At 38.7% G+C, this 13,880-nt stretch overlaps 1 protein-coding gene across 12 annotated transcripts in view; it reads left to right on the forward strand.

Moving 5' to 3' along the window:
* Positions 1-13,880, forward strand: part of WDR33 (WD repeat domain 33) — a 109,457-nt gene that overhangs the window by 26,417 nt on the left and 69,160 nt on the right. For 11 of the 12 annotated variants that reach the window (XM_045479373.1, XM_045479369.1, XM_045479372.1 and 8 more), the window contains exon 2: positions 13,068-13,294. In XM_045479373.1, the coding sequence (XP_045335329.1) occupies positions 13,091-13,294 (204 nt within the window). In that variant the 5' untranslated portion in view covers positions 13,068-13,090. Of the gene's footprint in view, positions 1-3,177; positions 3,279-13,067; positions 13,295-13,880 lie in introns of those variants that run through there. The other variant, XM_045479370.1, reaches the window with a different exon arrangement.

The raw sequence follows: 13,880 nt of genomic DNA on the forward strand, positions 1-13,880 counted from the left end.
GAAGCAGGGCACAGGCTCACCCGAAGTGGGGCTCGAGCTCCCCTGATGTGGGACTCAAACTCACAAACCATGAGATCATGACCTGAGGTGAAGTCAGATATTTAACAACTGAGCCACCCAGGTACCCTGGAAAAATATATTCTTAAAAACAAAACTGAATTCTGGCTTCTGTTTTTTAAGTTGAGTGAGACGGTGAAATTTTACAGTGTTTTACATTGAGTTTTTAACATATACCGGAACATTAAATACTACCTATGAAACAAATCTCATTTATTTTGGGCGGTAACACATATAATAGATGGTTCCAATAGAATTTGAACACCTACAATTCAAAAGGTTTTGAGTAAGTTTCTTCTCCTCCTTACATTAAGTCATCTAATTCCCTTCCCCAGAAGCCATCACTGATAGTGTTTCTGGCATATCTTTTAAAAAAAAATTTTTTTTTTTTAATGTTTATTTATTTTTGAGACAGAGACAGAGCATGAATGGGGGAGGGCAGAGAAAGAGGGAGACACAGAATCGGAAGCAGGCTCCAGGCTCTGAGCCATCAGCCCAGAGCCCGATGCAGGGCTCTAACTCACGGACCGCGAGATCGTGACCTGAGCTGAAGTCGGATGCTTAACCGACTGAGCCACCCAGGCGCCTCTGGCATATCTTTTTATAAGTGATACAAGCATAAACAAATTTGAGAGTGTTTATAGCATACCACTGGCCTGCTTTGTTTGTTTGTTTCATTCCAACCAAGATAGTTTTATTTATTTGTTCTTTTTAGATTCTGTGGAATTTCCCATTTCTTTCTAAGGTGTATATTCATCAAGTTGAAAGCATAACTTTATCATTTTCATAAATAAATTTGGAAAGCTTAGGAATTGGTCAGGTTTTATTGGTTATGTTTCTTGTGAATAATTTGTAATAATATCTTAAATTAATAATGTACTTCATAGTTTGTAATAAGTTCTTCTGTGCTAGTTATTTGAATTTAATTCTGTATGGCAGTGGCAAGTTTTCAAATTAAGGTCAGAACTACTTTCATAATACTAAGATATTATTAGGCCTTTTTACTATGTTGACATTTGTATGTATGGTGTGAAAGCAGTAATGGATAAAACTCTTGGCTCCTTAGCATGGTTCAAGGCAGTGGTATCAAATTTCTACTAATAGTCATTTTATGTTTACTACCACCTTACACTGGTAGTTGGAAAGAAAAAAAAAAGTCAATTTCACCTGAGAATGTTATTGGTAAAACATTAAAAATAATTTAATTAAATATCAACCCTTGAGAATATATACATATATATATATATATATATATATATATATATATATATATATATATTTTAATGTTTATTTCTGGGAGAGAGAGACAGAGAGGGAGGGAGACAGAGAATCCCAAGCAGGTTCCACACTGTCAGTGCAGAGCCCGACTTGGGGCTCGAACTCACTAATTGTTAGATCATGACCGGAGCCGAAATCAAGAGTTGGATACTTACCTGACTGAGCCACCCAGGCGCCACTTTGGTTTTGCGTTTTTAATTTATTTTATTTAATTAATTTTTTAAATGTTTGCTTATTTTTGAGAGAGCACCAATGGGGGAGGGGCAGAGAGAGTGGGAGACACAGAATTTGAAGCAGGCTCCAGGCTCTGAGCTGTCAGCACAGAGTGCGTTGCAGTGCTCAAACCCACAAACCGCAAGATCATGACCTGAGCTGAAGTCTGATGCTTAACCAACTGGGTCACCCAGGTGCCTCTAATTTATTTTATTTTAAAATTTACTTATTTATTTTGAGAAAGAGAAAGCATGTATGCCCAGGGGAGGGGCAGAAAGAGAGGGGGAGAGAGAATCCCAAGCAGGGTCCGCATGGCCAGCATGGAGGCTGATGTGGGGCTCAAACTCACAAACCCGTGAGATCGTGACCTGAGCTGAAATCAAGAGTCAGATGCTTAACCGACTGAACCACCCAAGTGCCCCAATTTGTTTTTATTATTATTATAATTATTTTTATTTTTTATTTATCCAAAGTGGGCTCCACACTGACAGCAGAGAGCCTGATGTGGGGCTCCAACTCACAAGCTGTGAGATCATGACCTGAGCCTAAGCTGGATGCTTAACCAACTGAGCCACCCAGGCCTCCTTCCCCCTCAAGTTATTTTAATTCCAGTATAGTTAACACACAGTGTTATATTCCTTTCAGATGTACAGTGTAGTGATTCACCTATTCCATACATCATCCAGTGTGCATTATGACAAGTGTACTCCTTAATCCCCATTACCTGTATCACCCATCCTCCCACCCACCTTGAATATATGTTTTTTTAAATAGAGCGTTCTGTGGATTGAATCATGTCTCTGTAAAATTTATATGTTGAGGCCCTAACCCCCAATGTGATGGGATTTGGAAATCTGGCCTTTGGGAGATAATTAGGTTTAAATGAGGGAATGAAGGTAGGGGCTTCCTGATGGGTCCCTATAAGAAGAGACACCAGAGTACTTGCTGTCTCTTTCTGCCATGTGAGGACATAGCAAGAAGGTGGCTGTCTGCAAACCAAGAGCCTGACTGTGCTGGCACCCTGATCTCAGATTTTCAGCTTCCAGAACTGTGAGAAAATAAATTTTTGTTTCAGCCTCTCAGTCGGTACTAGTTTGTTATGGCAAGCCAAGGAGAGTAATGGATAGTGTGTGGTGAAATGGGAAGTGTGGATAAAGCACTTTTGCTATTTACAGAAGTACAATAGTTCCCTTAGGAAATTATTTAATATTCATATTAATATTAATATTCACTTTTTACAGAACCTGGTGTTTTACTTGAAAGAATGACAGACTGTTTAATAGAAGCAGAGCATGGATAGTGAGGGAGGAGACCAAGTTAACAATATCAGGAATGAAAGAGGAGCTATCACTACAGATCTTACAGACATTAAAACAATAATAAGAATACCATGAACAACTCTATGCCCAAAATGTGACAGCTTGAGTGAAACTGCTCAATTCCTTCAAAGAACAAACTACCAAAACTCACTCAGAAGGAATAGATAACTGGAATAGTCTTCATCTTTTTTTTTTTTTTTTTTTTAAGTAGGCTTCGTGACCAATATGGGGACCTACACGGGGCATGAACTCATGTCCCTGAGATCAAGACCTCAACTGAGATCAGATTTGGATGCTTAACCAACTGAGCCACCCAGGTGCCCTAGAATAGTCTTCTTTTAAAGAAACTGAATTCATAGTTTAAAACCTTCCAGTGGAGGAAACTTGAAGTCCATCCAGATGGTTTCGCAGGTGAATTCTACCAAACATGTAAGAGGAAAAGATACCAAATCTGCACAGTGTCTCCCAGGAAATGTTAGAAGGAATACTTCCCAATTCATTATATGAGGCTTGATAATAAAACCAGATAAAGATGTTACAAGAAAAGAAAACTATGTTAATATTCTTCATGAGCGTAGATGAAAAAGTCACGACAAGATGTGAGTTAAATTCCACCAATATATTAAAAGGATGATACATCATGACCAGTGGGATTTATCTTGGGAATGCAAGTGTGTTCCACATTTAAAAGTTGTTGAGGCTTATTTACTGTATTAAGACTAAGAAAAGCCATATGATCATCTGTGTACATTGAGAAGAAGCATTTGACAAAATTTTTCATACTTGATAAAAATTCTTACAAACTAGAAATTCTAGGAATTGAGTTTTTCTTTTATGTGATGAAGGGCATCTACAAAAGTATGTAGCTAATGCCATAATGCTTACTAGTGAAGACAATGTTTTCTCCTTTAAGATGGAGAAGTGTGATAAGGCAAAAAAAGAAAGTTTTTAGAACAGAAAGGAAGAAATAAATTGCCCGTATTTGCAGATGATATGATTGTCTATGTAGAATACTCCAAGGAATCTACAAGAGAGATTCTAGGACCAACATGTGAATTTAGCAAGGTTGCAGGATATACGGACAATGTATAAGAATTAATTGTATTTGTTTATACTAGCAATGAACAACCAGGAATGGAAGTAAGTAAAAAACAGTACCACTTAAGTGGCACCAAAAATAGGTGCAAATCTGACAAAGTGTATACAGGATCTGTGTGTCTAGAACTACGAAACACTGATGCAGCAAATCAAAGAAGGCCTAAATATTTGTAGAGAATTACTGTTTGTGGTTTGAAGACTCAGTATTGTTAAAATGTAATTTCTCCTCAGCCTGGTGCACCCAGATCAAAATCAGTAACACTTTTTTTTGTAGATAATGATAAACTGCTTTTAAAAATTATAAAATGGCAGAAGAACACAGATTGCTAGACCATTTGATAAAGAACAACATAGTTGGAGGATTTGATCTGAAATGTAGCTGATTTCAAGACCTGTGAAGTTACAGTGATCAGGGTATTGAGGTAGACCCATAGAAAAAATGCAGTCAGTTGATTTCGATAAAGGTGTAAAGGCAATTCAGTAAAGATAGCCTTTTTCCACATAATGGAGTCAGAACAATTGGACAGCATATGAGAAAAAAGAATTTTAAACTATCTCTTATACCTAATGTGGCAATGAACTCAAATAGATCAGAGATCTAAATGTAAAATGTAAAATAATACAATTGGCAGAAGAGAACAAAGGAGAGAAACCTTTGTAACCTTGGCTTAGATGAAATTTCTTACATATGACCAAAAGCATAACATAAATTGATAAATTGGATGTTGTTAAAATTAATGACACCACAAATTAATCTTTGTGGTGTGATTCTTGATTTCGACTCAGGTCATGATCTCATGGTTCATGAGTTCGAGCCCCTCACTGCTAGTGCAGAGCCTGTTTGGGATATTCTCTTTCTCTCTCTCTCTCTCTCTCTCTCTCTCTCTCTGTCTCTGTCTCTCTCTCCCCCCCCCCCCCCCCAATAAACTTAAAAAAAGATAAAAACTTCCATTTTTTGAAAGATACTCTGAAGAGAGTGAAAAGAAGTGGCAGACTGAGAGAAGATATTTGCAGATCACATATCTGACAAAGATTTTATATGTAGAGTACAGAAATAATTCTGAAACTCTATAATAAGAAAAAAAACCGAATTAAAGAATGAGCAAAAGATTTTAACCCGAAACTTCACTGGACATGATGTATGGGTAGCAAGTAAGGGCTTGAAAGATTCTCTGCATCATTAGTCATTAGGGAAATGCAAATTACAGCCACAGTGAGATGTGACTGTACGCTTGTTAGGGTGACTAAGAAAATAAACAATCCTTCTCTCTCTAGCTGACAATATTAAGTATTAGTGAGGATGTAGAGCAACTGGAACACATACATTCCCACATACAATACATTGCTGTGGGAATGCAAAATGGTACAGCCACTTTGGTAAATCTTTTGAAAGCTTCCCATAAAGTTAAACAAAAACTTCCATGACCCTGTAGTTTTGTTTTTAATTAAAAAAAACTTTTTTAATGTTTATTTTTGAGAGAGAGCACTAGTGAGGGAGGGGCAGAAAGAGAGAGGGGAACAGAGGATCTGAAGTGGGCTCTGTGCTTACAGCAAACAGAGCCTGATATGGGGCTCAAACTCATGAAACCACGAGATCATGACCTGAGCTGAAGGAGGACGCTAAACCAACTGAGCCACCCAGGCGCCCTCCACCATTGTAGTTTCAATCCTAGGTATTTACTCAGGAAAAATGAAGACTTAACAGTTCACACAAAAACTACATGTGAATGTCAGTAGCAATTTTGTTCAAATTGTTAAGTGCTACAGGCATTCTCCTGAATTGGAGAATGGATAAACAAAATGTGGTATATCCATAGAATTCAATAATAAAAAAGGAATTATTGGTGGGGGGCACCTGGGTGACTTAGTCGGTTAAGCATCTGACTCTTGATTTCAGCTCAGGTCACGATCTCATGGTTTATGGGATTGAGCTCTGTACTGATGGTGTGGAGTCTGTTTGGGATTCTCTCTCCCACTCTCTGCCTCTCCCCTGCTTTCTCTCTCTCTCTCTCTCTCTCTCTCTCTCTCTTTCAGTAAATAAATAAAACTTAAAAAAAATGGAATTATTGGTACTTGCTACAACATTGGTGAATATCAAAAGTGTTAAGCTACGTGAAAAATGCCAGACTCAAAAGGGTACACAGTGTGTGATTTTATTTATATGACATTCAACAAAAGAGAAAAATTACAGTAATGGGAAACATCAGTTGTTGCCAGGGATTAGGGGTAGTGATAGGAGATTGATAACAGAGGGTTCTGCATCTTGGTTGTGGTTGTTTGATGATTCACGCTTTAAAAAGCGCTACTGCTCACGGAGTGCCTGGATGGCTCTGTTGGTTAAGCGCCTGATTATTGATTCTGGCTCAGGTCATGATCTCGTGGTTTTTCTCATTGAACCTTTCGTCGGGCTCTGTGCTGACAGTGTGGAGCCTGCTTGGGATTCACTCTCTCCTCTATCTCTTTCTCTTCCCTGCTCTCTCTCCCTCAAAATAAACAAACATTAAAAAAAAATCTCTGCTGCTTGGTTTATATCCCATACAGTTAAATCAGAATGAAGATGAGAGCCTTAAAGCCTGGCTTTGGGAACTGCTGGTTTTGGCTCATACTTGAATCTTTGAATTCCTTATTCCTAGTTTAGGAGACTACTTTATCTAGAAAATGTTGCATCATTTTTACTTTTGCAAAGATGAATTCAGTAATCCAGTGAGACTTCGTTTGTTCAGTTTTTATTGGCTTAAATAGTTGGTAAGTTAATACATAATCCAGTTTAAAAAACACATAAAAATGGAAAAGCTCTCTTGTTTTGTATGCTAATGACAAGGGGAAAAACCACACTGAGTTTATCTCCATGAAACAATTGATAGTACAGATTTCTTTATCCCAGAATCACACTTGTGGAATATTGAATTATTTTCTAATTAAGTCGACAGCCAGAATTATGTTCATGTGTGGATTATATGTAAAAGCTCTTGAAATGGCACAGAAAACAATCTAAAAGCCCAAGTATAGTATTAAGTAACATGTTAAATTGGTCAAGTTCAGTATCCACAAAAAGTTTCAGTAACTTCACAGCTAAGTATGCAGTGCAAGCTCCTTACCCCAGGTTATGAAGAGTTCTGCAGTTGAAACTGTGGCTGAAAGCTATAAAAGTTGGAAAACTCCTACACTGAGAGTTAAATAAAATTGATTTTTAGGGGTGCCTGGGTGGCTCTGTTGGTTGAATGTCTGACTTCAGCTCAGGTCATGATCTCATGGTTTGGGAGTTCGAGCCCCGGATTGGGCTTGCTGTTGTCAGTACGAACCTCTGGCTCCCTCTCTCTCTGCTCCTCCCCACTAATATATTCTCTCTCTCTCAAAAATAAACATTTCAAAAAATTTGCTTTTTAATGTCCAATTTAGTTATCAACAAATTTATGGTAGTCTTAAAATGCTCTTTTTTTTTTCTTTCCTTTTTTTTTTTTCCCCCAGAGAGCGAACAAGTGAGCAGGGGAGAGGGGCAGAGGGGGAGAGATAGAATCTTTATTTTTTTAATTATTTTTTTATTTTTTAAGTTTATTTTGAGAGAAAGCGCAAACTGGGGAGGGGCAGAGAGAGAGACTCCAAAGCCGGCTGTCCCTGTGAGTGCAGAGCCTGATGCAGGGCTTGAAACTCCTAAACTGTGAGATCATGACCTGAGGGGAAGTCTGACACTTAACCGACTGAGCCACCCAGGCCCCTGATAGAGAGAGAGAGAGAAAGAGAGAGAGGGGGGGAAGGGGGGGAAGAATACCCGAATGGGGGAGGGGCAGAGAGAGAGGGAGGCTGAGAATCTGAAACAGGCTCCAAGCTGACAGTGCAGATCTCAGTGTGGGACTCAAACCCACAAACCACAAGATTGTGACCTGAGCTGAAGTCAGATGCTTTATGGATTGGGCCACCCAGGTGCCCCTCATGTTAACATTTTTAATCAATTTTTATTGAGATTATATGTTCAGTGCATTTGGAAGAAAAATACCAAATGGGGCGCCTGACTGGCTCAGTTGGTTAAGCATCCAACTTTGCCTCAGGTCATAATCTCACAGTTTGTGAGTTTGAGCCCTGTGTTGGGCTCTGTGCTGACAGCTCGGAGCCTGGAGCTTGCTTCAGATTCTGTGTCTCCCTCTCTTCTATGCCCCATCCCCACTCATGCTCTGTCTCTCTCTCTGTCTTAAAAAGTAAATTTAAAAAAATTAAAAAAAAAAATACCTAATGGTCCCATGTACTTTGTCTAGTTTCTCCCAGGGGTAACAGCTTGGAAATGATAGCACAATATCACAAGATGAGATTAATACTGATTTTAATCTATAGATTTTACACAGATTTCTTGAGTTTTACTGGTGCTCGTGTGAGTAATTTTCTGTAATTTCATTATATGTATATATTTGTGTATTTACCACCACAGTCAAGATCCTTAACAGTTCATCACCACAGTAGTTCCCCTTTTATAATCACACCCCTTCCCTATCCCTAACTCCTGTTCTCCATTTTTGTTATTTTGTTATTTCAAGAATGTCACATAAATGACAGTGTACAATCAGATATAACCTTTTGGATAGGTTCGTGTATCTGCTACCACAGTCAAGATACAGAATCATGTGAACTTTTAAAAACTACTTATATAAACAGCTGTCTTGTTTATTCTTTAAAAAACTGAATGGTCTCATTATAATTTCTCCTCTAATTTGTTGGGGATTCACATTTATTAAAGATTGGGCAGTGAAGAAAAAGGGATCATGATGATGCTTTTGTTACTGGCCTTGTTTACCATTCATGTAGGTCCCCTCAAAGTTCTGGGACTTTGTAGGTATCAGATCTCATTTAGGGTAGACTGTTCATCCCAGGACATATTTACTGGTTTGGCTATCGATAGTCTTAAAATTTTTTTTTAAGTTTATTTATTTATTTTGAGAGAGCATGAGTGGGGTAGAGAAAGAGGAATTCTAAGCATGCTTACATGGTCAGCACAAAGCCTGACATAGGGCTCAAAATCACAAAACTGCGAGATCATGTCCTGAGTTGAAATCAAGAGTCAGACGCTTAACTAGCTGAGCCACCCAGGTGCCCCTGGAGATCAATAATCTTAAAATAGAGGTTTCCAGGCTAAGGTTCTGACAGTGGAATCCAGGTTTGTGTTAATCATGTGGGGATCTTAAAACCTTTTATTATTTTTAGAAGTTCCATACTTATTGTACTTGCTATCCTAGCTCTTTAATGCATAGATAATTTGCTCTTGGTTAGAATTATTTCATCTCAGTTTGGGAAAACAAGTTTTTTTTTGTGATCAGAAGCTCTGATTACTGGTTGACATGGTAAGAATTACTTGATTTGATAATTGGACCAAATTCTGCCATAGCTACTGTAGTCAGGCACAATACCTACTTACAGACTGTCAGTCTTTTGATAGCAGTGTGTGTGTGTGTGTGTGTGTGTGTGTGTGTGTGTGTGTGTGTGTCTTTTGAGCCTGTCAGGTAGTTAGTGCTCACTGATAAATTCTTGAAATGAATTGAATTTCTCATTATGCTTCCCTTTGCCATGGGGATTTTTCAGCTGTTTCAGCAATTTCTAAATGTGTGTGTATTCATGGCTGGGAACTGCCTCAGTACATTTGGTAGTGCCTGCTCATTACCCGATATTAATTTTCCTATCTAATTTCCAACTTAAGTCTTACCCTTACTAATGAATACCTTCCTGTTCTTTCTCTTCATTGTACTATTCGTTTCATAATTTTTGAGGCTTTGTTAGCATTCATGTACAGTTTTTGTTACTTTATTTGGAGGCTTAGGTTCAATAAAATGAGTTCTTGTTTAGCACAGTTCTACAATGTGAAATTTGTAATGACTGTTATTGAAGGAAAGCACTTATGGTTTTTTTCTATTCACTTTTCTATCTTCAGGTATGATTTTGGTATAATTGCCACATGATGAAGCTTACAAAACCTGTTACTTTGTGTCAGTTGCGACAAGAACCATAATTATAATGCTGGTACAGACTTGTGTGCACAAACAGTGGAGAACTAAGTCTGGATATTCCACTTTGTTCAACAGACTAGTCACTGTGTTGGCTAACAGAATAGTAGATTTCATTTAAAATAGTATCTTTGAGCAAAAAGAATCTTGGAAGTTATGTACATTAACTTCCTTGTCCAGGTTGAGAAAACATAGGCAGAGAAGTTGAGTGGTTTGCTTATTTTTGGGGAGTAGTTGAAAGCTTGAAGGCTAAGAATATGCTGCAAACTCTTGTGAACTCAGGAGTCTTTGTATTTGCCAAAAATAGAGATGGGTCCAACCACCACAAGGTCTGAAATCTGTTCTCTGAACTTAGAAGTGATACTCAGTAAATCAGAATGATATGCTATATGTGGTGCAGGGTATAATATAAAGTAGGCACTTGATGAAATTTTGCTTATTGCTTGAAACATTGAAGGCTTGTGTGTACAATAAAGACATGATGAGTTCATTGTTTCATGTGGATTTTTTTTTCCTTAGCCATTTGGTTTTCTTGTTAGTATGTAGTGTTTAATAATCATACCCAAATTACTTGTCCTCTCTGTACCTTAGTTTATCTTTCTTGTCCCACCTTCCCTCCACACTAGATAGATGAACATGCTTTGGGGACAAACCTGAGTGTAGTTTAAGTTGTTCTGTTAATGTAGCTTAAGTGAATAATAGAGTAAGTAGAAATCACAGTAATTATGAAGGATAAAGCTCTTATTTTCATTTTCTCCACTTGGTGATATATAGTTCCTTGAAGTGTAGCCCCTAAAAATGTTTGTTTGTTTGTTTATTTGTATTTAAAAATTTATTTTAGGTAGGTTCCATGCCTAGATTGGGGCTTGAACTCATGATCTTGAGATCAAGAGTTGAAGGCTCTACTGACTGAGCCAACCAGACACCCTTAAAGATGTTCATTTGATTTTTATTTATTTTTGAGCTTTTTAAAACAATTTATTATTTTTTTTAGAGAGAGCACGAGCAGGGGAGAGGGGCAGAGGGAGCGAGAGAGAGAATCCTAAGCAGGCTCCCTGCTCAGCACGGAGCCCCAATGTGGGACTCCATCTGATGAACCTGATGTCAAGACCTGAGTCGAAATCAAGAGAATATTTTTTCTGTTCAGATGTTAGTGTTGCTTGTATGAATATGTAAATACACAATGCTGAGAAATATGTTTTTGTGGTAGTTGTTTTGATCCTGAAATTAGATATACATGCTTTCAACATTCATACGAAATAGGATAGTTTATTGCTCTTTTTACACTATTCCTAGGAAATTTGAAAGGACAAAAAAGATTAAAAATTAGAAAAAAAATTTTTTTTTTACGATTTTTTTTTTTTTTTTAAATTTTTTTTTTTTTTCCAACGTTTATTTATTTTTGGGACAGAGAGAGACAGAGCATGAACGGGGGAGGGGCAGAGAGAGAGGGAGACACAGAACCGGAAACAGGCTCCAGGCTCTGAGCCATCAGCCCAGAGCCTGACGCGGGGCTCGAACTCAGGGACCGCGAGATCGTGACCTGGCTGAAGTCGGACGCTCAACCGACTGCGCCACCCAGGCGCCCCTTTACGATTTTTTTTAATGTTTATTTATTTATTTTGAGAAAGAGTGAGAGCCTACAAGTCAGGGAGGGGCAGAGAGAGAGGGAGAGTGAATCCCAAGCAGACTCCATGCTGTCAGCACAGAGTCTGATGTGGGGCTCGATTTCATGAACTTTAGGATCATGACCTGAGCCGAAATCAAGTGTCAGTCACTCAACTAACTGAGCCATCCAGATGCCCCCCAGATTTAAAAATTTTTTTAGTTATTCTTGTATAAATAGGGTCTTATCATAAGCTTAATATTTTTATTTATTTTTAAAAAATGTTTATTTTGGGGGGCACCTGGGTGAGTCACTTAAGTGTCTGACTTTGGCTCAGGTTATGATCTCGTGGCTCCTGAGTTCAAGCCCCGAGTCAGGTGCTCTGCTGACAGCTCAGAGCCTAGAGCCTCCTTCTGACTCTGTGTCTACTTCTCTCTCTGCCCCTCCCCTGCTTGCATTCTGTCTCTCTTCCTTTCTCAAAAATACATAAACATTAAATTTTTTTTTAATGTTTTTATTTATTTTTGAGACAGAGAGCATGAGCTGGGGAGGAGCAGAGAGAGGGGGAGACACAGAATCCGAAGCCAGGCTCTGAGCTGTCAGCACAGATCCCGACGTGGGGCTTAAACTCACAGACTGTGAGATCATGACCTGAGGCGAAGTCGGATGCTCAACCGACTGAACCACCTAGGCGCCCCCATAAACATTAAACAAAAAAATTTTTTTTTCTAATGGAAAAGAGTGTGAGCAGGGGAGGGGCTGAAAGGGAGGCAGACAGAGAATCTGAAGCTGGCTCTGTGCTGACAGCAGAGAGCTCAACATGGGGTTCGAACCCACGAACTGTGAGATCATGACCTGAGATGAAGTCGGATGCTTAGCCACTTGAGCCACCCTAGTGCCCTGAAAACTTCATATATATACACACACACACACACACACACACACACACACACACACACATATTTTTTAAAATTAATTATTATATTTTTTTTTGAGAGAGAACACAAGTTGGGGAGGGGCAGAGAGAGAGGCAGAGAATCTGCACTGTCAGCACAGAGACTGATGTGGGGCTCAAACCCACAAACTGTGAGGTCATGACCTGAGCCAAAGTCAGACTCTGAACTGACTGAGCTGCCCAGACGCCTCCCGAAAACTTCATTTTAACAATGTGAACAGTTCTCAGTGGTTCTACCCTACCCCCTACCTCACACATGCACAATACCCAGCACACACACCCCACGCTGTTATAAACTGTGGTTTTTTCCTTCCGTCAGCCTGAATTTTATAATAAATGCTTATTAGCACTTATTCTGTGAATTGACCTTTTTAAAATATATAACTGGTCTCTGCCATTAAATCCAATAGTTCATTTTGTAAATAGGTTGACTAAAAGCTAGAAATGATACTTATTTGAAAAAGGAAGAGAAGTGTAAAAAGTAACTCATTTAAAAATATTTTCAAGCAGTGCTTAGTGCTGATGTTTGTAGTGAAAGTACTTTTTCCCTACCCTAGTGTCCTAGAACGAAAACTTCACCATGGCTACAGAAATTGGTTCTCCTCCTCGTTTTTTCCATATGCCAAGGTTCCAACACCAAGCACCTCGACAACTCTTTTATAAGCGACCTGATTTTGCACAGCAGCAAGCAATGCAACAGCTTACTTTTGATGGAAAACGGATGAGAAAAGCAGTAAACCGAAAAACCATAGACTATAATCCATCTGTAATTAAGTATTTGGAGGTAAGTTAATGTGCTTCTGATGATCAAACTTTGTCTTTTTTTTAAAAGAGAAAGTTTTTAAAATACAGGGTTATAAGCATAGCTGTGTCCTTGGATTAATGGGATGGAGTGCAGTTCCAGAGTGCAGCTGGTCACCAGTACATTGACTCTTTGCATGTGTGAGTCTTCTCAAAAATTGTGAAATTTAAACTCTAATTTAGAAATAGGCCTTGTTCTAAAGTTCATAGCAAATCTTAGAAAGTGGTACTTTAATCCCTAGGCCAGCCTTAAGACACTTGTTAAACCCACGTACATATGAAATGTTGACACTACCAATATGAGGATATTCCTGTGAGAACACACATTCAGAATAGCGGTTCTGCGTGTCTGAGGCTCTGGCACAAGGCACAGGGACTCTTCAGGCCCTGCTGGTGGGTGGCACTCACAGACAGGATAGGGGTCTGCAGAAACCTCTGTCTGATCTTTCTCCCTTTGAGTTCTTTATTTACTTGTCTTCACCAAGGAATTAGCCTCTGTGACTCGCTTTTGATTACTAACCCTATTACTTTGATCAGGTTTTGGTCTTCTCTGGCCTCCAATGAAGAAA

Source organism: Leopardus geoffroyi, chromosome C1 (assembly GCF_018350155.1).
Source record: "Leopardus geoffroyi isolate Oge1 chromosome C1, O.geoffroyi_Oge1_pat1.0, whole genome shotgun sequence".
NCBI classification, from domain to species: Eukaryota; Metazoa; Chordata; class Mammalia; order Carnivora; family Felidae; genus Leopardus; species Leopardus geoffroyi.